The sequence below is a fragment of the Zingiber officinale genome, chromosome 5B, assembly GCF_018446385.1.
Source record: "Zingiber officinale cultivar Zhangliang chromosome 5B, Zo_v1.1, whole genome shotgun sequence".
Classification (NCBI taxonomy): domain Eukaryota; kingdom Viridiplantae; phylum Streptophyta; class Magnoliopsida; order Zingiberales; family Zingiberaceae; genus Zingiber; species Zingiber officinale.
In genome coordinates this window covers 79,627,991-79,653,557 of record NC_055995.1, presented here as the reverse complement: position 1 = coordinate 79,653,557, position 25,567 = coordinate 79,627,991, and the positions used below count along the sequence as shown (strand labels likewise).

At 37.0% G+C, this 25,567-nt stretch overlaps 2 protein-coding genes across 2 annotated transcripts; both read left to right on the top strand.

Moving 5' to 3' along the window:
- The first annotated feature begins 6,176 nt into the window (after positions 1-6,176).
- On the top strand, positions 6,177-10,484 carry LOC121984651 (ranBP2-type zinc finger protein At1g67325-like). Its single transcript, XM_042537712.1, has 8 exons — positions 6,177-6,334; positions 6,537-6,579; positions 7,331-7,449; positions 7,931-8,150; positions 8,364-8,461; positions 8,541-8,601; positions 9,239-9,351; positions 10,100-10,484. Exons 1-8 carry the CDS (start codon positions 6,320-6,322, stop codon positions 10,244-10,246), a joined length of 816 nt encoding a protein of 271 aa, XP_042393646.1. The 5' UTR covers positions 6,177-6,319; the 3' UTR covers positions 10,247-10,484.
- A 994-nt stretch (positions 10,485-11,478) lies between these two features.
- On the top strand, positions 11,479-12,510 carry LOC121984652 (cytochrome c-type biogenesis protein CcmE homolog, mitochondrial-like). Its single transcript, XM_042537713.1, has one exon. It carries the CDS (start codon positions 11,547-11,549, stop codon positions 12,330-12,332), a length of 786 nt encoding a protein of 261 aa, XP_042393647.1. The 5' UTR covers positions 11,479-11,546; the 3' UTR covers positions 12,333-12,510.
- The last annotated feature ends 13,057 nt before the right edge of the window (positions 12,511-25,567 follow it).

The window sequence follows — 25,567 nt, the reverse complement described above, 5'->3', positions numbered from 1 at the left end:
ATGACGTTGTGCTCATTGAGGATAAGCCTACCTCCTATCAAAAAGCTGTGATGAGACCAGATTCTGAGAAATGACTAGAGGCCATGAGATCCGAGATGGAATCCATGTACACTAACCAAGTGTGGACTTTGGTTGATCCACCTGAAGGGGTCAAACCCATTGGGTGTAAGTGGGTCTTTAAGAGAAAGACTGACATGGATGAACTTATTTATAAGGGTCACTTAGTAGCTAAAGGTTTCAAGCAAATTCATAGTATTGACTATGATGAAACCTTTTCTCCAGTAGCGATGTTTAAGTCCATTCGGATCATGCTTGCTATTGCAGCGTACCACGATTATGAGATCTGGCAGATGTATGTCAAAACCGCGTTTCTGAATGGAAACCTGCTCGAGGATGTGTACATGACACAACCTGAGGGTTTTGTAGATCCACAGCATACTGGCAGAGTATGCAAGCTGCATAGGTCTATTTATGGACTAAAGCAAACTTCTCGGAGCTGGAATCTTCGATTCGATGATGCGATCAAACAGTTTGGTTTCATCAAGAAAGAAGATGAACCTTACGTCTACAAGAAGGTTGTTGGGAGCACAGCTGTCTTCCTTATATTGTATGTGGATGACATACTACTCATTGGGAAAGACATTCCTTTGCTGTAGTCTGTCAAGACTTAGCTAGGGACTTGTTTCTCAATGAAGGACTTAGGTGATGCATCCCGCATTCTAGGCATACAGATCTATAGAGATAGATCTAAGAGGTTGCTTGACCTAAGTCAGAGTACATACATTGACAAGGTATTACTTCGGTTTGTCATGCAGAACTCCAAGAAGGGATTTCTGCCAATGTCACATGGTGTGAGTCTTTCGAAGACTCAAAGTCTCTCTTCTAGAGAGGAGAGAGACCACATGGATCAGATCCCTTATGCTTCAGCCATAGGATCTATCATGTACGCCGTGCTATGTACTCGTCCTGATGTCTCGTATGATTTGAGCATGACGAGCAAATACCAGTCAGATTCAGGTGAAAGTCACTGGATAGCGGTCAAGAATATTCTTAAGTACTTGAGAAGGACTAAAGAATATTTCTTGATATATGGAGGTGATGATGAGCTAGCTATAAAGGGTTACAGTGATGCCAGCTTCTAGACCGATCAGAATGATTATCGATCGCAGTCAGGATTTGTTTTGCATAAATGGTGGTGCTGTGAGCTGGAAGAGTTCGAAGCAGGACACAGTTGCTGATTCTACAACAGAGGCCGAGTATATTGCTGCATCAGAAGCAGCAAAGGAGGCAGTTTGGATCCGCAAGTTCATTACTGAGCTTGGGGTGGTTCCTAGCATAGCTGATCCCATAGAGCTCTATTGTGACAACAATGGAGCAATAGCACAGGCTAAGGAACCTCGCTCACACCAGCGGACCAAACACATACTACGGCGCTTCCATCTCATTCGAGAGATTATCGAGAGAGGAGATGTGAAGATTTGCAGAGTATCCACTGAGACTAACATCGCAGATCCCTTGACCAAGGCTTTGGCACAGAGAAAGCATGATGGTCACACTAGGTCATTGGGCCTTAGAGCCTATACTGATTGATACTAGTGCTAGTGGGAGATTGTTAGTTAGAGCCCTAGAGCCAATTATTTTATGATTGTTGTATGGACTCGTTGTATCATATTCTTATATATATAAAGGCATTTGTTTATGGTTATTATGTTTACTTGTATTGGTGCTAAATAACTAAGTATAATAGCGTCCTTGAGTAGAAGATTCTTACCTATATCAATTGGTTAGTTGAATCGATAGTGAGATGATATAGGGAACACAACTCTTAATCATTCCTAGTCGAGTATTAACATTCAAGGACAATGTTAATGTGACGAGACTAGCATGTAGGTCAACTCGATGACTTGATCTCACAAGTCATGGATATGGAGATATCAAGTTGACACATGGGTATGCATTGGAGAATGTATACTGAATGACCTGCCATGAGAAAGTATCATGGATCATTATATGAGTGTCATATACTTTCTCATGTGGCTATTAGTATGACTACTAGTCCTTGGACCTGAAGTCACCATGGTTCCCTACATAAGGAGTTACGTACTTTGGCTTCGTCAAATGTCACCCGTAACTGGGTGGACTATAAAGGCGATTACTGGGTATGTAACAAATTATGCGGAGGGATGTGAGTGATGTAGATGGGATCTATTCTTCCTATATGACAGGAGTGACATCGATATTCTTGATAGAGTGAGACCACTAAGTGCATGACCATGCCCAAATGAGTCAATATGAGATATTGAGCTCATTTGATTGAGTGAGTCTACTTGGAGTTCAAGATTTAGATTGATTAGAGGATGACACGGTCTATGCCTCATATTGATCAATCTAGATGTCTAGGATAGAAGGACAATGTCATATATTGTGAAGAGTCACAATTAGTAGTCACAAGGTGATGTTGGATCTCAACATTCTTGTAACTTGGGTAGTAATGATGTGTTGCTAGATACCGCTCATTACTTATACTTCTAAATGGGTTTAGGAGCATTGCCAACGTTACAAGAACCTATAGGGTCACACACAAAAGGGCAATTAGATGGAGATTAGGTTCATTTGATGAACCTAAAGGATTAGGTTCATGTGATGAACCAAATTAGATTAAGAGTAATTCAAATTGAGCTAATTGAGTTGGACTCAAGTTGGTTCATGTGTTAAGTGAGTCTAATTTGGACTTAGACTCATTTAATTAATTTAATTCAATGAATAGAGATTCATTAAATTAAAATTAACTTGAACCAATGGTTAGATTAGATCAACCAAGGGAGAGAAGTGGTCAAGTTTGACTTGACTTAAGTAGGAAGATGAAGAGTCAAGTTTTGACTTGACTTTGACTTGACCAATGCCACATCATCAAGGCTTCTTCATTTGGTCAAGTTTGACTTGACCAAATGCCACCTCATGGAGGAGATCAAGAGACTTGACTCTTGATATTCCATGGGAGTTTATAAGCCTAAAGTGGTCGGCCACTTGGGAGTTACACAAGGTGAGAATTCATTCTCATTCATTTCTTCTTCTTCCTCTCAAGCTTTCTTCTCTCCCTCTCCTCCTCTTTGGCCGAACCATTCAAAGGTGCTAGCACACCTTTTTGTTTGGTTTCTCCATCTCTTGCTTGTGCGGATACACATAGAGGAGTATCTACTTTGATACTCTCGAGATTCGGCGAAATATTTGTCAAAAGACACTGTGTGGGCACCGATCTACTATGATTAAAATTCTTTTGAAATATTTGTCACACAGCGAGTTTGGGAGTAAAACTTTGGCCGATAAGGGTAAAAAGGTAATTGCATAGTATATTTGTGCATAATAATTGTAAAATTATAATTGGTAAGAAAAGATTATTTGGAGATCAGCAGTAGTTACTAGGCATTGTAGCAGCTATTCTGGAGTAGCTGCTACAATGTGTAGCAGCTAATCTGTAGCAATTGCTACACAGTATAGCAGCTACTTTTGAGAAGTTGCTACAACGTGTAGCAGAGCTGCTTCAATGTGTTGCAGTAGCTACTACAACGCGTAGCAGCTTCTAACTATTTATACATTAACTGATATAACGTGTAGAACCTCTTTTAATTGATCTAAATAAAAACTGAGATTGCTATGATCTATTAATGGTTGAAAATGCAGACTAATATCTTATTGAGCGTAAATGAAGAAAGATCTAGTACAACGTTGTAGCAGCTAACATTCTAAGTTAGCTGCTGTAAGTTGTAGCAGCTATATGGACAGTTAGCTGCTACAAGGTGTAGCAGTTATTTGTTGAAATAGCTGCTACAACGTGTACCAGCAAAGCAAAGGCGCTACAACAATGAAAATAATTTTAAACAATTTTTTATCAAGTTGATATACAACTATAAAAATATTTTTAGGGGTAATATCTGTTAGAAAATGTAGCTACTAAAAAAATGACTTACCAAGAGGTTGTTACATGTTGTAGCAGCTAGCAGTTAATTATCGAAATAGCTGTTATAACTTGTAGTAGCATTCGATGTCCAAGTGGTTGCAGGCGTTTGTAGCTTGCGTTGTCCTTGCACGTCGTAGTATAAATCATTCCTTCCTTCTACGACCACCATTTTAAATTAGCTGCTACAAGTTGTAGCAGCTATATGGATAGTTAGCTGCGAAGTTGCTGCTGTAATGTTTAGCAGCAAAGTAAAGGCGCTGCATCAAAAAAAAAATTTCAAATAATTTTTTACCAAGTTGATATACATCAACTTAAATATTTTTAGGGGTAATATCTGCTAAAAAATGTAGCTGCTACAAAAACGACTTAACAAGTGACTGCTACACATTGTAGCAGCTACATGGACAATTAGTTGCTACAAGATGTAGCAGTTAACTGTCGAAGTAGCTCCTACAACATGTAGCAGCTACCTTTCCAAGTGGATGCAGCCTGTAGGCGTTTGTAGCAAGCGTCATGCTTGCACGTTATAATATTAATCCTTCTAATATATGTTTGGATCACGGTGGGAAATAACAAATTAAAATGAAATGAATTACCATTGGGTATGAAATAGAAGGAATTAAAGACGTCATCCTTACGATCGAGATTGGAGGGAGTTGGTAAGCACAACAACAACTGTCAGACGTGGCGTTGCCGGTAAAGGAAGAAACAAGAGTGAGAGAGAGAGTGGCGAGATAGAGAGTGGCGAGCCAAGTAGCTTGCAGCACCTTTGCTTTACTTTCCTAGCATGAGCGCGAGGTCCGACGAATGACGAAGAAGGAAGGCACGCGAGAGAGAGAGAGAGAGCGGCGAGGGAAATTTAGAAATTGGAAAATTTCGCTCGATAATGTTTTGAAAAGAAGGTCAAAGGGGAGAGAGAATAAATGAAATATTTTTTTTGAAAAGAAATCGAGCTGGCAACGTCACGTCTGCATGTCACTCACAGTCGCGCACAAAACGTCGCTTAACATATCAAATCTCTCTCTCTATATATATATAGTGATATGTTGTGCGACACTACAGTGCATGACTGTGCACGTCGCGCAACATATCAGCTTTTTTGTTTTTTTGTTTTTATTTTTAAATTTTTAATTAAAAATAATTAAATATTTTTTTAAGATTTTATTTCTAGGGTTCAAGCTTCCTAATTGGGTTATAATTTTTCAGCTATTTTTTTTAAACATTTTACCTCTAGGGTTTAAGTTTCCCAATTGAGTTATAGTGTTATTTAAAGAAAAAATTAAAAATGAAATAAATTTAAGTATTTATGAAGTATTGTATATGTTTAAGAGATATATTACTGTTTAGGGATTTATATAAGAAAATGTTGACTTTTTTAAATTCAAAATCAAAAAAATAATGGATATTGTTTTTTTAAATTTTGAATTAAAAAAATTAATTAAAATTTTTTTTAAGATTTTAATTTTAAATTCAAGCTTCCCATGCGTGCGCAGCATATCAACTTTCTCTTTTTTTTTAATTTTTTAAAAGATTTTAAATTTAAAAAATTTAATATTTTTATATAAATCCCTAATACATAGATATATCCTCTAAACATATCACAATACTTCATAAATACTTAAATTTATTTCATTTTAAATTTTTTTTTAACTAAACACTATAAAGAAGTTTGAATTAAGGTAAAATCTTAAAAAAAAAAAAAAACTTAAAAATTATAATTCAGCCTCAACCTATAAATAAACTCTTAAAAAAATATTTTAATTAATTTTTTAATTCAAAATTAAAAAAATAATATCTATTATTTTTCCAATTTTGAATTAAAAAAATCAATATTTTTTTTATATAAATCCCTAATACATTAGTATAGCTCCTAAACACATTACAATACTAAATACTTAAATTTATTTTATTTTAAATTTTCTTTTAACTAAACATAATTCAATTGGGAATTAGAAACCTTAGAAATAAAATCTTTAAAAAAATTAGTTTAAAAATTATAATTTAATTAAGAAATTTGAATCCTAAAATAAAATCTTAAAAAATATTTTAATTATTTTTTAATTCAAAATTTAAAAAAAAAATAAAAAACAAAAAACAAAAAACGGACGATATGCACCGTCGTGCACTGTAGCGTAAATATATCTATAACTAAAATTTTCTATATTTTGTATGACAAACGATCTGGCCGGTCTTTGATCCAGCCCAAGAAGCTCATCAACCGCCGATAAAAGGAGAGTTCTGGCCCCTTCCGTATATTCTCCTTCGCCGCATCTCGGTTTGCTGCCCTAGGGCTAGCGGTCAGCTCATAGGTGGCTTCCCCTCCCTCAACGCTTTGCGCCATCCGCGATACCCTTCTGCCTGATGGCCTCCGCTAAGGTGATCTGATCTCCCTCGTTCTTCCCTTTCCCGACCTCATCTCTCGGTCCTTCTCATGCCAGTGCTACTTGGAGTTCTGATTTGGTGGCCTGCCAAAATTTAGGGTTTTGGTTCACTTCTTCAGTCAGCTGTATTCATATTTCTGCTTCAGGGGTTTACTTGTCGTCGTAACGTTTGGTTCTTCTCGTGTTTGTTTGTTTAGGTGGATGATCGTGGCTTAGGGTCCAAAAGGTCGCGCAGTGAGGGTAGGGTTTCTATTAAGACAGTCGTCGCAAGTCTCCTTTCTTTTACTTGATGTGACTTTTCCTCCCTACATTTGTTGTATGCCTCTTTGTTCCTGTGGTTAGTAGTTTGTAGAGTTCATGCTCACTTGATTTGGTTGTTTTTGTTTTGGATCAGCGTACTCACATTTAAGGAATGATTACGCCATCTTTTCTTCACATTTTGTTATATAGTTGAAGAACCCAATAAGCAATTTCACTATAGTTAGTCTGTAGGTTAGTTCAGGAATCTTTTATTCTTTAATGCATCTAGCAATTGCACAATGGTTTGTCTGTGGGTAGTTGTCATATTCTGTAAATAAATTTGGATACTACTCTTGGTTGGTTGCAAAATTAGGACTAATGTCAGTGAACTTTTTTTCTAAGATGTTTCCTTACTGGACAGGTTTGATACTGAGTTACGAATTCTGGTGTGTGTAGTGATCAAATTTGGTTGAGTCCACAGAGCTGCGAAATAATTAAATTTGAAATTTGGCAATAGTGAGATTGTATCATCATGTTGGTGTTAACTTGCATGTGTATTCCGATAGATCTAGTTGCAGATTAAATTGTTCATTCCATATTTTCATCAGTTTATGAATTGTAATTTCTTGATTGTCGTTGTGCTTCCATTTCATTGTTTGTTGTTGTTCCATTGTGCTCTTTCAGTCAAATCATTCAAAAAAATTTATTTGTACTGCTGTTAACATTTTCTTTTGTGGATGGATGGTTTAAGGTTTTAGGCGTGATGGAGATTGGACCTGCCCTCAATGTGGAAATGTGAATTTCAGTTTTAGAACAGCATGTAATCGTGGAAGTTGTGGTGCTGCGCGTCCGTCAGCCAGTCCTGGTCCTGTGAGTTTGTAATTTACTTGTTATGGTTTTGGTTATTTTCATTGCATTATTAGTTTAATGGAGTTTCTCATGATTCCACACTCTTGGTTCTAATATATACTGGTCCATTAAATATGTCAGCGTGAGACATCATTCTTAGTTTAGCAAAGTAACAGAAGCATCTCACTTGAAAATTTTAAACATCAGCTCCCTATTATTTAGGATGAGTTGTTACACAATGCATAGAGATACACAGTTATTTGGTTTTAATCAGTTTTTTTTTTTGCACAAGTTGAGGTTAACGACCAACAAATTGACTTTGCTTCATGTGTAAATTTCTGGTGTTTTTTCATTATGACCTTTTATCAGTGTATATGCTTCGACAAGTGTTCCTTCCTGGAATATCCTCAGCTTGGACCAGAGAGTTTTATTCACATTCAAATTTACTCATGATATGTTCAAGTTGGTCTGGTTAGTATAACTCAATTTTTCTGTACTGCAGAGAACTGGACCGGTACCTTATCTTGGCAGTTTTGATCGTCCATTGCCCAATTATTATGGGGGTATGGGAGTTCCACCCGCTACGCCATTTGGTGTGTCAGGTGGATATGGCTCTCCCCTTCCTCCTTTTCATGGGATGCGCTATGATTATGGGCCACCCTCAGGTGCTCCTGGCCCATACAGTCTTATGTCTCCATATGGCCCATCAGGACCACTCAGAGGTCTTTGCTTGCCTTTTTTCTTCATGCCTGTGCATTTTGTGTGTACCTATGATTTATTATACTTGTTGTATTTGTTTAAAATTTTTCTTAATGCCGGTTGCCATAATATTGTCGCCCACTTCTTTGCTTGCACATAGGTGGATATAATATGTTAACACCTCTAAAATTGCTTTATTTTGTTTTTTTTTTCCCTTTTGCATTTGTATTCTGTAGGTTATGGTTATGGGCCTGGACCTATCATGGATAGATATGGTCATCCCATTATGGACAGATATGGTTATGGTTATCGAGGTTCCCCAATGCCTATGCCTGTACGCCTTAATTTCTTCCACTTGCTAATTCCATATCCCCATAAAGTCTATGATGTTTAATTAAAATTGTTTTGTGTAGGTCCCAGATTCAACATCTGGAGAGCTGTTGGATAATAGTGCTTCTCGTAAACGTCGTGGAGGTGATTTCAGTTTTTGTTCTTAAATATTTAGCGTGGGACAATTTTCTTGTTTAGTATTTGAATATCATGCGCCAACACATTAGTTTCTAAGTTACAAACTAGTACCAGATGGCTAGTAGTGTGATGAGTTGACAATATTTTTACTGATGTGCTTTTAAGAGTCTTACATAATTTGACAAAGAAGCACATCTACTAAACTTGTTAGCATATGCCTCTGAGGCAGGATGTTACAGAGAAGAAGAAGCTGGATTTTTATTTCAACCTTTTAAATTACTTTAAACATTATGGCTTTGTATAGCCATTAGTCTGCAAACCAAAATCTTTATCTACAGTACTTTATTTGTTAAATTATGTATCTTGTTAACAGGATTTTATATAGCTGTTCCTTGTTGCATATACTTTTGGACATAAGTCTGGTTGTTCCTTCAATGGTGCAACTTCTGTTACTTTTCTTGTGCGTACTTCTTTTTAATGGAATTCTATGTGATTTGTTCATTTGCTTTGTGTTAGTTATCTGATGGAGCACTTTAAATGATTTTTCTGGTTCCATTTGTCTATTTATTGATGACCGGAGAGAAAAAAGGATTTGTACTTTATACGATCTGACATCTTACTATTTTAATTGAATTGTGTGTAGGTCCTGATGGGTTATTTGAGGGTGATTGGGTGTGTCCCAAATGTGAGAATGTTAACTTTGCTTTCCGAACAACTTGTAACATGAAGAAATGTGGAGCTCCTAGACCTGCCTCTGTAAGTTCTTTTACCCTTGTTATTCTTCACTATCACCAAAGGCATAATGTATGGTGCTCAACGTATTTGCATGGTAGTTTGGTCTAAGTTACCATATAAGCTGGAAAGGAGCTGTTGCAGTCTTGGATGTTTGATGTCATGGTAAATTTTATAAAATTATATTATCAACATGGATTGATAATAATATAGCAAGAATGTTGAAATGGTTAAGTTATTAGAAAGATGTATATATATATATAAGGACAATTAGGTGTAAGATGGTATAATGAGAGAAACACATTGATTCAGCTGGAACTTGTAAAATGAAAAAAAAAAATCATTGATGTATTAGAAGATAATATAAACATGATGGAATCTATTATAATAATTGAATAAATGAGTTGTAGGTGTATTAGGTAGATGGAGAGAAATAAAAATTTTAATTTATGATTAAAAAAATAACTTAATTAATTAAACGGTATTAAGAATATACTCTTGCACAGAACTCAATAAGGCAAAAATTTTATTTAGCGGACTCCAATTAGTTTGGATAAATAGGATATTACTGTTTGATGGTATTGACTTGGATAAATAGGATGATAATATTGTTTGATGGTATTGGCGATTAATGTACTTAAGAATAGGGATTATCAATTAGTTTGGTTTCTCGTCTTTTATCATTTGTTTCCACAAAATATGAATCTCTTGCAAATCTTGGTTTCTATCGCGACCATCCATTTATGTTAACATTGATTCGGATGAATCTTAGTCGAGTAACCGAACCAGCGGGAAGGATAAAGTTGATGCTCCTGAAGGCAGCTGGACTTGTGACAACTGCAATAATCTCAACTACCCATTCCGCAACATGTGCAACAGGAAGGGATGTGGAAGTGAGAAACCCTCATTCAGCAAATAACTATAGGAACAAATACCTCCCTCCTTGCACTGTCTATGCTACATGAAGTTGGATCGATCACCCATTGCATTGCAATGTACTCAATATATGCCTTACATTTGCTAGTTCCCTGCCGCTTTAAGACATGCACACCTGGCAAACTGTAGCTGTCATAGAGCTAAGAACTATGTTCACCTTGATTAGTTGTATTTTTGGCTGACTTTTAAATTTTATCTTCATTAGGCACAATTTATGTTCATAGTGCTTGAATTTTATTACAACTGTTGGGAATGACGATGTTAAAGCCATCACAAATGTTGTCACTCTCAAATACAATCTCTTTTATCAAAGAATCGGCATGAAACAGTACGCAATCTGTGATGAGGTAGGATTTTCTTGACCATTTTTTATGGTCCGGGGGTGCGCCATTTGTATTTGTGGTTGGATTGCGGTCGTGATCCGGTCGTAAATGGTTACGATCTTTTTCTGGTTCATCGTCTCCACCAGATTATAAGTTTTATTTGAAACGGACGGTCGGAGGCCGTCTGGAGAATACCCTCGTTCGGTGTCCAGTAACTTGGCCACTTATCCACCACTAGAGGTTTTCGGTCGTCCGTTTTGAATAAAAATTATAACTTGATGGGGACGATGAATCCAGGAAGGGATCGTAATCATTTGCGGTCGGATCATGGTCGTGATGCGATCGTAAATACGAGTGGATCATCCTCTGGATCATAAAAAAAAGTGATTCAAGAGATCTGTGCTCGTCTGTGATAGGGGTACAAATACGTTTGAGGAATAATCTAGGGTTTTATTTATTTCTATTGATAAGACATGATGAATCTTATTTTCTTTTCCCTTTTGTTTTTTTTTTTTACAAATGGTAATTCTATTTTTTTTGCACACAATTTTATGAGATAATTCGATCGGCTGTACATAATTTTTTTTTTCTGCCTAGTATTCAATTATATTTTATATAAGAAAATTGAAATAAAACCTCCATGTCACATTTTTTAAAAATAAAATATAAAACTTTATTAGAGTTCATATGTAAACAATTTATAAATAGTTTTTATTATATTTTACTTAAATATAATTCTTTGGAGTGACAAGTTAGTTTACATATATTTTTGCAAGGATAGAAATAATTTTAGAATTTCAGAAATTTAAGGCCGTTTTTTAAATTAAACTAAAATAATTAAGAGAGATTTTACTACATTTTCCATATTTTACTAATATCGAGTTCGGCCAAATATGGAGCGTCTTTTTAATTCACTCGAATCATACTTCCTTTGCGCCTTGACCTTTCCATATCGGATCCATGGCTTCGTCTAGGGTTTTCTCGTCCCGCCTCTCCTCCCGCCTCTCCTCTCTCCTCCGTCCCTCCGCCGCGTGCGCCTCTTCTACTCCTCTTGACCCACCTCGCCTCCTCATCGACCTGTGCCGCTCCAATTACCCTAAGTTCTCTTCTTCCCCGGCCGCCCTCTTCCTTCGGCACCTCTCCACCGCCTCCCGTCGTCACCCCTCCTCCCGCCCCCGCACCGTCGATATCGGTGCCCGCGCGCGGCAGCTCCAGAACCGCCGCCTCTTGAACTACGGCCTTACATTCAGCTGCCTCGCCGGGTTCATCGTCATCGTCCTTAGCACCTTCCAGGACCAGCTCGTGTTCTATATCACCCCTACCGAAGCCATGGATCAGTTCGCCGCTAACCCCACCAAGAACCGCTTCCGCCTCGGCGGCCTCGTCCTCGAAGGCAGCATCGTCGAGCCCACCTCCACCTTTCCTGAGATGGAGTTCGTCATCACAGATCTCGTCACAGAAATCCTCGTCCGCTTCGAGGGATCCGTCCCTGACCTCTTCCGGGAGGGCCACTCGGCGGTCGTCGAGGGCTTCTTGAGACCTTTCGATGAATCTGATGGGCCTGCCACGCGTGGATCAGTGGTGTCGGAGACGGCGAGGGCTCATGACTGTTACTTCAGGGCTGTTGAAGTGCTGGCGAAGCACGACGAAAAGTACATGCCCAAGGAAGTTGCGGAGGCGATCGAGAGGAATAAAAAGCTAATTGAGGCGAAATCCCAAGCAGAAGCCGCAGAGACTACGAGTTGAAAACACATTCCAAATTCAGGTTTATTCTATCAGTACAAGTTTTGAATTTTCCAATTGATTATGCTGGTTGGTTGCCACCAACCGATAGATGAAAAAACATAATCTTATCATGATTTTGTTGTAACTTTTAATTGATCTTCTGCGGGTTGAGAATGAAAGAGAATATAGTATTTTTGGTTGAGAATAACATAGAAATAAAGCTATTTATCAGCACAATTATTCCTTGCTATCTGTTTTCTTCACTTTTATCAGCACTATGCTGAACTTTGTTATGTAGAGATTGTATGGCTTTATGCTCACTTTGTTTTCCTTACTCTATCAATTTTTAAGCTTTTTTGAAATTGTATGTTAGATTCAACTTGCTATACAAATTAAAATGCCTCATCATGGTTTTAATTATTTTGGTCAAACTTTCTGAAGCAACTTTCAGTCTTAGCCATTTAAATTTATTGTTCCTTTTAGTTGCTAGCATTGTAGTTTTGCTATAATTTTTTTTTGTGATTACATTTCTTGGATAGCTTCTCTTCTATGACTGTTGGTAAAATTAGAAGAATCCTCGCGACTTGTTTAAAATTAGAAGAATCCTCATGACTTGTCTAGAAATTTGCTATAAAGATGCAAAGTTTAAATGATGGGGATGGTCATCCTCTCCTACCGTCTCCAAAGTCAAGGTGGAGTTTGCGATTAGATGCACGGCCATGTTAGAATTGCTTCATAAATTTTTGATATTTTTTATGAAATTGAGCCACATCAATGGCATGTTATGTTTACTTATTTTCGTACAATGGTTTTGCATGGGCATTGGTTTTCATTCCATCATTTTTCGTCTTTCACCCTATTTGCCATAGCTATTTGTGTAGATGCAAAACCTTCCAATGCCTTTCTGTTTCTCCTAAACTAACTGTACTTGAGTTGTTGGCAATCAAGTGGGGAATTCATCAAATTTCAATATATTCATGTTTTTCATAACTGATGCATACGAGTGGAGGAAGTGTAGTTTTATGTTTTGTTGATTGTGCTTGTTTTTTCCTGATTAGTTTAATTTTAACTTGCATATTTCTAGGTTGTAATTGCTACATCAATTTGTTGGTAATGGGAACATGGGAATGTGGGCTACCCATGGTGTCCATATTTTCACGAGGCAATTTACTAATATACCCTGAGGTATTCTCATTATATAAATCGTCCAAGTCTTTCATCGAGAGATAGAAAAAGAAAGAAAAGAGAAAAGAAGAACATCCATTAGACGGCGAGATTTGGTTTGTGGAGTTGTCGAGAAGTATTTGTCACTGTAGTATTCTCGCAGACGGTAAGAGATGACTTCTTCCATCTAGCGTTTTGCTCCTTCAAATTTCACCGTAACGAGATATGATTTATTGTTTTGTATAGTAAATTTTAATTATAATTCCTTCATTGGTATCAGAGCATTAAAAATTATATCACAACGAGTCCTCAAATTTCTCGTCATTGGGGATTGACCACGTGGGTGTCAAGTCGTGCGAAATCCTCACAAACCCTAATCGTCATGTCCCTGTGCTCTCGAGGTTGGCCATTGTGTGTCGCGCCAGTGGAGTGCTGGAGATCATATTATGGCAGAAGGATAGTGGTGTCAAAAATGAATCCGACCTGACGATCCAACCCGAGTCGACCAAAAAAAAATCAGGTTCGGGTTGGGCATTTTCGGGTTCGGGTTGGAGGGTTGGAGAGTAAAGAAGTTTCGGGTTGGGTTGGGTCGGGTTCGAGTTGACCCGGGTTGACTTAAATATAGGATTTTGTGGGTATTTTTGGGGTTAAATCAAATTTTATTTTAAAAATTTAGATGTTTTTATGTATATTAATATTATGTTTGTATGATAATGATGGAGTATTGAGATAAAAGTGAAGAATTATAGGGAAAATAGCCCAAAAAAGTCGTTTTGAATAGGATTTTCGGGTTATATGGGTCGGGTTGATCGGGTTGGTCGGGTTTGGGTTCGGGTTGAAGTGTTTTGGGTTGAACTCGGGTTTAGGTTGGGTTCGGATTGGGTTAAAAAAAAAAATAATAACCCGACCCAATCCGATTCGATCCATCCGAATTAACACTCTTATAGAAGGATGCATATGGAAGAGTCACAGGTAGCGGTTGTAGGGTTGTGAATAAGTCGCTCGCTGGCGACAGTGTCGTTGCAGAGCAGCATGCTTTGTCGGGCAAGGAAATCATGACAGCATCATGATTTCCATCAGGGTCAGGCTCGTGTCACGGAGGTATGCCGGCGAAGGTATCCCGGCTGGCCACGATGCATCAGTGGTCGGGGTGTGCTGAAGAGCGCCAAAACTCACCTCTTGCCGGCGATGCGTCAGTGGCCGACGAAGTGGCCGTCCGATCGACAACTCATTTGTACGTGGTAGAGGCGGTGTGGGATCGTGTGGCAAAGAAAGCGGTGAAAAAAATAGTTTTTATAAATCAAAGTGTTTTGATTTTAGAAAATCAAAATTTAATGGAAAGAAAACCGTGAGTGTTAAAAAAAAACTATGCAGGTTGATATTAAAAACATATGGGCAGAACTTAGTTTTAAAAATTTCTTTTGTCGGTCAGGTTGAAGTCAAATTGGATTTGAATTAAATTGGTGTAATCAGATCCAAATTTAATTTAAATGGTTGATTTAATTAGATTATTTTGATTCAATTAGATTGGTTTAAACTATTAGTTAGTTTAATCAAATCAGTTTGGTGCTAATCAGAAGTTATTGGACTTGAATCAGATATTGATCAAATGATTATATTTATTTAATTGGGTCAAATTTGATATATTAGATTTATTCTAATAGGTCAGATTTAAATCTAATGTGTATTGGATCAAACAAATCTGAGTTTGATCAATAAATCTAAGAGTGACAGAGATTTAAATCTAATGGGTATTGGTTTGATCAATAAGTCTGAGATTGATTGTCACAGACTTAGATTAAACTATAACATAACATAGATATAGAAAATCCTGTTTAATTAGATTAGTTTTAACGAGGACAATGAACCAAGTTTAAGATCTGAATTCCCAATGGGTCGGCCAACTTAGACTCCTAAAAATTGAAAAAATTTATTTTTCTTGATTTATTATATTGGTTCTATACCTGTATAAATTGAATTAAGTCGATTTTGTACTGGTTTGTCGGTTTTGTATCGACTTATTTAATTTTAATTTTTCAGATGACACGGACGGTTACCACATTGACTCGTCGCGAAGTGCGACGGAGCCAGCTCAGGGAGGAAAAATCAGAAGATAGAGTATAACTCTACTTATGAAATTGATGGATACGTTGGACGGCTTGATGACCTATTTTGAAAACTTGAGCGAGAAGAGTTTTCAGTCCTGAACAATTATAAGATCTGGACTTTGATGTGTTTATTGCCAGAGTATTCTAAGGTGATAGCAGACTATGTTTGGAGGCGTCATGAATGACGCGTCACATATTTAAAATTATGTGAGGAACTACTTCGTCATATGGCTGAAGAGGATCCTGTAGAGTTCGAAAAGGACCCAAAAATGATTGAGGAAGATCCAGAAGAGGATCCAATTGTGGATCTGATAGAGAATCTTGAAGTTGTCCCATTTGTGATTACCCTAAATGAGTCAAGGTTGAAAGGAATAATGTGTGTCATTGTAATAGTGTCTGTCCTAGTGGGAATAGTGTTAGCTTATCTAATTTATTAGAGTTTTGTTATTGTTGCTGTCATTATGTATGAATAGTATTAGTCCATTTAGTTAATGTCAGCTTGTTATATGTTAACAATATGTAACATATTTTTATGTTAATGATATGTTCATTCATATATTTATTTATGCTGTTTATTTTACATGATAAATGATTAGTTCATTTACTTAAAGAAATCATAATATAATAAATGATTGATTCATTTGTTGGGATGCGTGTAATAGAATTGATCAATATTGATTTGGTTGGTCATACGAATGATGAGTGAAAACACAATTATCACTTGATTTTGTAAATCAACTCAAATTAATATTGAGTCAATCATAAATTGTATGTATATGAATTATACTGAATACTAAATAATGTGTTTATTTATGATAAATTATGACAATTAAAAATATTATAGTTGAACTCAACAAGGATGAAAAATTTACTAGGGGATAACTATAAGATCTGACACCTCAGGATACAGTATGTACTTGAGGAACAAGAAGTTCTGGAGGTTGTAAATCAAATTATGGTAGAACCTGTAGATGGTCCCATTGCACAACACAGACGAGATATTGATGCTTATAAGGCTTGGAAGGAAAAAAAATAACACTGCAAAGAATATATTGATTAGTTCAATGGTAGATGACCTAGCTTTTGAGTATGAGTCATATCTTTCGGCTTATGCAGTCTGGGTAGCCCTTAAGGAAAAATACAGTGGAGTAAGTTTGAGCAAGCTTCGACAATTGACGATCAAGTTTGATAGTTACAAGAAGCGTCTGAATGTTTTAATAGTTCAACACCTCAAGGAGATGTCGAACATGATTCGGCAGCTTAAAACTGTTGGTCATGAGTTGATCGATGAATAACATGTTCAAATAGTTATTTATTCTCTTTCAGATTCTTGGGAGACTATGAAGCAGATCCTAACTCACAGTGAGAGTATCAAGACTTTCACTGACGTCTCACGCCATGTAGAATTGGATGCGAAGAGAGTTGAATCCGTAAGAATTTCTGGACTAGCCTATGTGGCTGTTGGTTCTGTTGGATCATCTGGATCCATGAAAAAAAATAGTTCAAGAAAGGGAAAGGAAAGAAGAAAGAAGCTGCTACTATAGGATAGAGTCTAATCAAGAAGATAGGAAAGAAAACTAGAAAGAAATTTAAAAACAAGTTGACTTATTTTATATGCGGCAAGAAGGGTCACTTCGCTCGAGAGTGTACTGAGCCAAAAATGGTAAATCCAAGTGTGTCTTCTTTTCCTGAGTATTTTGTTGCTAGTTCATTGTTGTTAACTGATTCTTATCCTTTGTGGATTATAGATTCGGGAGTAACCAACCATGTAGCTTGGGAGCGAGTTACATTTGTTTAGTACCGTCAGGTATCGGCTAACAACAAGTGGATCTAAGTGGAAAATAATGCAAGAGTTAAAGTCAAAGGAATCAATACTTGCAAACTAAACCTCCGTGGTGGTAGTATTTTATTTTTACATGATGTCCTGTATGCTCCTGAAATTTGATAGATTCTTGTTTCCATTATGTGTTTTCTTGATTTAGGATATTGTATTAATTTTTGCAGTCGGCGTGTTGAACTTAAGATTGACTCAGTATCAATCGGATATGATTTTTTAACAAATGATTTTATGATTCTTGATATAGAACTAAATGTCAATTGTGCAATTAAAGGTTATTTTTTGAACATTACTCTAACTAATGATGCAAATATAACTGATGAGATTTGACATGTTAGATTATGATACACGGGACAAGAACGTATGAATTGATTGTCTAAAGAGGGTCTATTGGATACTCGGGCTAAGATTCACTTGTCTATATGTGAGCATTGTCTTACTAGAAAAATAACTAGGAAACCGTTTGTTAAGACTATTAGAGTTGAATCATCATTGCAATTAATTCATTCGGATATTTGTAGTCTAATGAATGTGAAGGCTGGACATAGAGCTTCCTATTTCATTATATTTATTGGCGATTTCTCTTGTTTCGATCATGTGTATTTGATATCTCATAAATCTGAAGCATTGGATTACTTCATTCGTTATGTGAACGAAGTTGAAAATTAAACAAACGTAAAGTTAAGACTTTACGCACTGACTATGGAGGGAAATATTTGTCTGATATGTTCAAGACAATATGTAATGATAGAGGTATTATTAGACAGCTAACAATTCCTGAAACTCTACAGTAAAATGGGGTTGCTGAAAGAAGAAATAAGACTCTTCTTGAAATGGTTAGATCTATGATGACGTAGGTTAATTTGCCCATCTTCTATTGGGGAGATGCATTATTAACTGCGACCTATATACTTAACAAGGTGTCTTCAAAGTCAGTTCCTTTTACCTCGAATGAACGTTGGACAGGTAGAAAATCATATTTAAGTAATCTGAGACCCTGGGGGTTAGTTGTTTATGTTCATGATAGTTCTCACAGGTATGAAAAACTGAGACCTAGGCGTAAGAAATGTATCTTTATTAGATATCATGAGATCTTCAAAGGTTATGTTTTCATAGGTGAGCAATTAGATGGAACCATCTCCGAAATAAATTTAAGAGATGTGACTTTTTTTGAAACAGAGTTCCCAACCAGAGGTAATGTTGATAAAAATGTTCCTTTATTTGAGGAGGATGAGATATTATCAACAAGAGGTATCAAAAGGGATGTCTGAGTATAGTCAATCGAGTGGGAATGATATGTCAAGTCATGAGTTGACTTCTTAACAACTGAACTTACGAAGAAGTGTTCATAAAATCAAACCTAAGAAGATGTTTGATATTGAGAATGAGGCATTAATAATACTTCCAGTTGACGATAATGAACCTCAATTCTTTGAGGAAGTATTGGAATGTAGAGTTAGAGAAAAATGGAAAGTTGCAATGGTTGAAGAAATGAACTCTGATTCAAAATCATGTTTAGGACTTAGTTGATTTTCTTCCAGGCCGGAAAGCTATTGGGAATAAATAAAAAGGAAAGCTGATGGATCGATTAACAGATACTCAAATAGAGGGTATTGACTTTGAAGAGATATTTTCTCTCATAGTGAAATTTGTATCAATATGAGTTATTTTGGTTTTTGTGGCACATTATGACTTAGAATTACATCAAATGGATGTGAAAATGCTTTCCTTAACGGTGAGCTTGATGAGAAAATCTATATGGTTCAGCTAGAAGGGTTCATTGTTGGAGGCCAAGAGGAGAAAGTATGTAGACTTAAAAAGTCTATATATGAGATAAAGCAAGCGTCAAGACAATGGAACATAAGATTTAACGAAATCATTTTATCTTATGGTTTTGAGATGAACAATGAGGATCAGTGTGTTTTCTTAAAAAGAGAAAAAGGAAAGTATGTCATTTTATCATTATATGTCGATTATATGCTCATAGTTGGAAATGACATAGATTATGTGAATAAAGTCAAAAACTGTCTGTCATCATAATTTGATACAACGGATATGGGAGAAGATAAGTATATCTTAGGGGTGAAGATAATTAGAGATCGTCCTAAAAGACTTTTGGGTATGTCATAAGAGTCTAATATAAATAAGATATTATATCATTTTAGCATGTCAAAACGTAGAGCATATACCTATTGTGAAAGGTACTAGTTTGAGCAAAAGTATCTGTCCTAAAACTCTAAATGAAATAGCTGAGATGAATAAAAAATCATGTGTCAGTGCTATTGATAGTTTGATGTACACTATGTTGTGTACACGTCTCGATATCAACTATAATATTGGCTTAGTCAGTCGCTTTCAACCAAACCCAGGACTGAGATACTCGAAGGCAGTAAAAAGAATATTCAGATATCTGAAGGCGACAACAAATTATTGTCTCTGTTTTCAAGAATCAGATATGAGTCTGAAAGGTTATTCAGATGCAAATTAGGTCGGGTACCTGGATGATAGAAAATCCACATCAGGTTATGCCTTCTTGCTAAATGGTGGTGCGATCTCATGGAATAACAAGAAGCAAGCTTGTGTAGCTTTGTCTACTATGAAAGCTGAATATGTAGCATGTTCTGTGTAAGAAGAAGTCTGGTTGAAAAGGTTACTGAAACATCTGAATATTGCTGAGGATAGTGGAAGTCCAATAATTGTCCATTGTAACAGTTAAGCTGCAATAGCTTTTTCCAAGGATCCCAAATATCACAGCAAATGCAAGCATATAGCTATAAAATACAACTTTATGAGGGATATTGTGGATAAAAGAAAGGTAATTCTTGAGTGTCCCTACACGTGCTATGCTTGTAGATCCTTTTCTAAGCTAATGACCGAAGAGTCATTTAAAAAATATGTAAAGTCTTTGGGACTTTATAGAATGTAACAATATTATAATAACAATCAAATATTATGATTTAATTATGTAATTTGTCATAATTTATTCAGTGTATATGTTTTTGTTACATTTATATATGATCTCGGTGAGCATGTGACAGGTAGAGATTGGTCCACTATATGAATAATCATCTCTGTTTGTTAAGTACAAATAAAGGTAAAACTGTTACTTATGGAACAGATTACGTAGCTGTGATTAGAGATAGATCCATAAGTTAAGATCACATTGATAATTGTGTGATTATTTATGTTGAATAATGTGTTGGTTGCTACTCGGAATATTGTACCGGTTCCCCTGTACAAAAATTTTATATAAGTCCTGAACCTTTCCTAACAACTGTGTTCTTTAGAAATTAAATTTGAAATCGTAAACAGAACTTAACATTATTGATTCTAAATTCAATTTATCTGTTCTTAAAGGTTTAGACTTGGATCGCAAATGATGCTTAACATTATTAATCTAAATCCATCTATGTTACAAATCTGATTAAATATTTATTTCAGAGATCGACTTCCAGGTTAAACATGGTGAGACACTAGACCTTCTTGGTTATGAGAGCATCTACCACTTCCTAGATAAAGTCTTTCAACGAAATTCGATATTTAATCTCCTTATAATAACCCTAGGTTTAACCATTAAGAACAATCGAATCACAAGATCGAAAAAACAAAAGAAACATAAACTCAAATCATAAATTTGAAACCTAGAAACGTTAGCCTTTTGTGTTTGGTATTTCAAGATCTAAACAAAAGTATGAACTAGTTATGATGCGGAAACTAATAACTAGTTATACCTTTTGTAGTTTATATACCTCACGATCTTCTGTCGTATTCCTCTTCTTATCTCGGACGTCTTGTGGCCGACGATCTACCGAGACGAAAATCCACCCAAGCTTCCTTTTTCTCAAAGCAAGTTTCGACCACCACCAATCTTCAAGAGATGAAGAACTTTCGGCCACCAACCAAGCTCCAAGGGATGCTAAAAAACAAAACCTCCTATCTCTCATTCTTCCTTTAACAAGATCTGGCCACCACCAAGCTCCTTGAGATGAAGATGCCGCCGGTCACACAAGGAAGAAGAATAGAAGAGGAAGAGAGGGCCAGCCACCACCAAGGAAGAGAGGAATAATAGAAGATATATTGTTGTGAGGTGAGACACCTCTATCCTCTCTTTTATATTCATCGGTCTTGGCAAATAAGGAAAGTTTTAATTAAAACTTCCTTAATTTCTTTGTCAATGAAAGGAAAATTTAATTAATAAAAAAAAATTTCCTTTTCTTCTGTTGATGTGGTCGACCCCTACAACTCCTCCAAAAAAGGAAAGTTTTAAACACAAAATTAAAATTTCTTAATTTGTTTCTGAAAATTTTTAAAATAAAAATTTCTCTTTAAAAATCCCTTCATGGTTGGTTATAAAAGGAAACTTTTATAAATTAAAATCTTTCTATTAAAGCATGTGGATGATTACAATAAGGAAAGTTTTCTCTAAAAGTAAAATCTTTTTTTCAATCTACAAATTAGGAAAGATATCAAACCTTTCTCTTAATCTTTTGTAGAAATTATAAAAGGAAAGATTTAATTTTAAAACTCTCTTTTATATCATGACTTCCACATAAGGAAAGATTTTAAAAAAATAAAATCCTTTTAATTTTATTTTGTGATCGACCACCTAAACTTGGGTTCAAGCTAGGCCGGCCACACTTCAACCCATTCAAGCCTTATCTTGGCCGGCCCTTGCTTGGGCTCCAAGCTTGGCTTGGCCGACCACCTTGGGATGAGTAAGAAGGTGGGTTTAAGTGGGTATAAAACTTTATAACTAAGAGGCTACGATAGGGACCGAGAGGAAGAATTGATTTTGGTCTCCCGATGAACTTGAGCTTCCCGTGTTCGCCCCGAACATCCAACTCGAGTTCATCAATAATAACTCATACCACTAAAGAGTTATTATTGAATTACCACACCAATCCCATATTACTATATGTGCTCCTTCTTATCATGAGTGTGTTAATCTCCCTGTGTTTAAGATAAAGAATGCTCACTAATTAAATGAGTTACTGACAACTCAATTAATATCTAACTCCAAGACTAGTACCACTCAACCTTATCATCATGTCTGATTAAGTTCACCTGCAGGGTTTACATGACAATCCTTATGAGCTCCTCTTGGGGACATCATCAACCTAGATTACTAGGACACAGTTTCCTTCTATAATCAACAACACACACTATAAATAATATTATTTCCCAACTTATCGGACCTATTGATTTATCGAACTAAATCGCACCCTTTGATAAATTAAAAAAATAAATACTAAATATATGCGTTTGTTATTATATCAGGATTAAGAACACATACTTACATAATAACAAAGGTTTTGTTCTTGTATGCACTCAGTATAAAAATAAACTACCTTAAATGGTCCTGCTCAATACAATCAGAGTGTACTATTATAATTTTATAGTCAAGATAAAGTAATATCAAATTACACTATGACTATTCCAATGGTTTGTTCCTATCCATCTTAATCGTGAGCTACTGTTTATAATTTATAAGAAATGGATAACATGATATTCTGTGTGTGACATCATATAACATGTTATCTATAATATAAATTAATTGAACAACTGCACTTAGTATATAAATGTAGACATTTGACCAATGTGATTCTTTATTTCAAAATAAATATTTACAAAAAGGTAGGCTTTTAGTATACACTCTAACATAATGATCTAAGTAAATGAACCTACCATTTACTAAACATGTTGAAGGCCAGATTGAAATTCATATGTTGAATTCAGGATTAGACATTAGATATGTCTAGAGTAAAATTTATATAATGTTAAATATTGAGAAAAACATGTGCTCTTTTTAGTAAAGAGAGTAACATTGTAGCATGTGATTCATACCATATGTGTTATTACGACAATAAAGATAATAGGAAAATGGATCCCTGTTTCTCTACTATGTGAGACTTTTGAGATTATAAATTAATCTCAATTTTACCCTTAGTGATTATTCAGCTATTTACTTGAAGTTTTAATCAATGTCTACTATTTTAGTATGTATCCTATGACTATGGATGATTCGATCTATAGAACATAATTAGGAAAACGACTGATTAGAATGAATAGATTGTAGCTAAAAAGGAAGATTAAATATATTTACATCTTTTAATGTTATTCACGGGTTAACCTATTTCTGTTATGTATAGAAATGATTGTGAATATTGAATATGAAACATGCTCTTGACATAATAGTGATTATAAGAGATTAGAGATATTCATATTGATGTAAATGAATATTATTTAATCTGGATAAATAGCAAGACATGGATATCTCCAAGATAATGGTTGCTGCTACCGAGAGATTGGATGTTTCCTGGATAACGGATATGTACCAGTTGTTCTTCGCCGTTCTGTCGGACTAGCGCTGAACCGACCACGTGCTCGATTGAAGACAAATAAATGCGGAGAGGCTCGCGCGACAGAAGGCTTAGCTAATACAGGTAATGAGTTTAGGTAGGTCTTCAATTCTTCGAACGCTCGGTCACACTCCTCGTCCCATTGAAATTTGGTTGCCCGGCGCAGGATCTTGAAGAAGGGCATGCTCCGATCGGCCGTCCGGGAGATGAACCGGGATAACACTGTTATGAGGCCCGTAAGGCACTGAACTTCCTTTAAGTTTCTGGGTGGCGGCATATCCTGTAGCGCTTTGACCTTGCTGGGGTTGGCCTCAATGCCTCACTCGGTGACTATGTAGCCTAGGAAACGACCACTTTTTGCTCCGAACAAGCACTTCTGCGGGTTCAACTTGATCCCGTACGCCCGTAATGTCTGGAAAGTTTCCTCTATATCTGCACAGAGGTCGGTCGCTCGGAATGATTTAATGAGTATATCATCAACATATACCTTTAGGTTTCGCCCGATCTGCTTTCGGAACACCCTGTTCATGAGTCGCTGGTACGTAGCCCCCGCGTTCTTCAGTCCGAACGGCATGACGTTGTAGCAATAAGTGTCGTCCGCTGTGATGAAACTGATCTTCTCTTGATCCTCCCGGGCGAGTGGTACTTGGTGATAAACCCGATATGCATCCAGCATGCATATTAGTTCGCACCCGGCGGTCGAATCCATCATTTGGGAATCCACCATTTGGTCAATCCGGGGCAGTGGGTAAAAATCCTTCGGACACGCCTTGTTCAGGTCGCGGAAGTCGATGCACACTCTCCATTTGTTGCCGGGCTTGGAGACTAGCACCACATTCGCGAGCCAGCTTGGGAACTGCACCTCGCGTATGTGGCCAGCCTCCAGAAGCTTCTCGACTTCCACCCGTATTATGACGTTCTGCTTGGCATTATAATCCCGCTTCCTCTGCTTGATGGGTCGAGCGCCCGGCCGAACATGTAGCTCGTGCTGCGCGACGCTCGGCGAGATTCCTGGCAGTTCGTGTGTCGACCACGCGAAGACATCGAGGTTTTGTTGGAGATATCTAGTCAGCTCCTCCTTCTGGCTTGCCTCCAGGTCGGAGGCTATGAACGTCGTGGCCTCCGGTCGAGTCGGATGAATCTGTACCTCCTCATTTTCTTCATAAACAAAAGTAGGCGGCTTCTCGGTTATAGTATTTACCTCGATACGGGGAGCCTTCCGAGCGGATCTTGCCTCTGCTCGCACCATCTCCACATAGCAACGCCGCGCTGCCAACTGATCGCCTTTACCTTCTCCCACTCGGTCTTCCACGGGGAATTTGATCTTCTGGTGGAAAGTTGAGACGACTGCCCGAAACTCGTTGAGAGTCGGTCGACCCAAAATGACGTTGTATGCAGAGGGAGCGTCTACAACGATGAAGTTAGCAGTCCGCGTCCTTCTGAGTCGCTCTTCCCCAAGCCTCGTGACCAACTTAATTTGACCGACTGGCTGAACCTCGTTCCTCGTGAATCCGAATTAGGGCGTGGTCATCGGTAGTAGCTTCACCCTGTTGATTTGGAGCTCGTCGAACGTCTTCTTGAAGATTATGTTGACCGAACTCCCTGTGTTAATAAAGATGTGATGAATAGTGTAGTTTGCTATTACCGCTCGGATGATGAGGGCGTCATCATGCGGCACTTCGATTCCCTCGAGGTCGCCAGGACCAAAGCTGATCGTCGACTCGCTCGCCTTCTCTTGGCTGCATCCCACAACATGTGATTGGGTTGTAAGAACAGGGGACCCCCGTC

Coding starts and splice junctions, on each gene's coding strand:
- LOC121984652 (XM_042537713.1), top strand. CDS start 11,547: ATGGCTTCGTCTAGGGTTTTCTCGTCCCGCCTCTCCTCCCGCCTCTCC.
- LOC121984651 (XM_042537712.1), top strand. Junction 8,462..8,540: donor GTTCCCCAATGCCTATGCCT/GTACGCCTTAAT, acceptor TGTTTTGTGTAG/GTCCCAGATTCAACATCTGG. Junction 9,352..10,099: donor GAGCTCCTAGACCTGCCTCT/GTAAGTTCTTTT, acceptor GATGAATCTTAG/TCGAGTAACCGAACCAGCGG.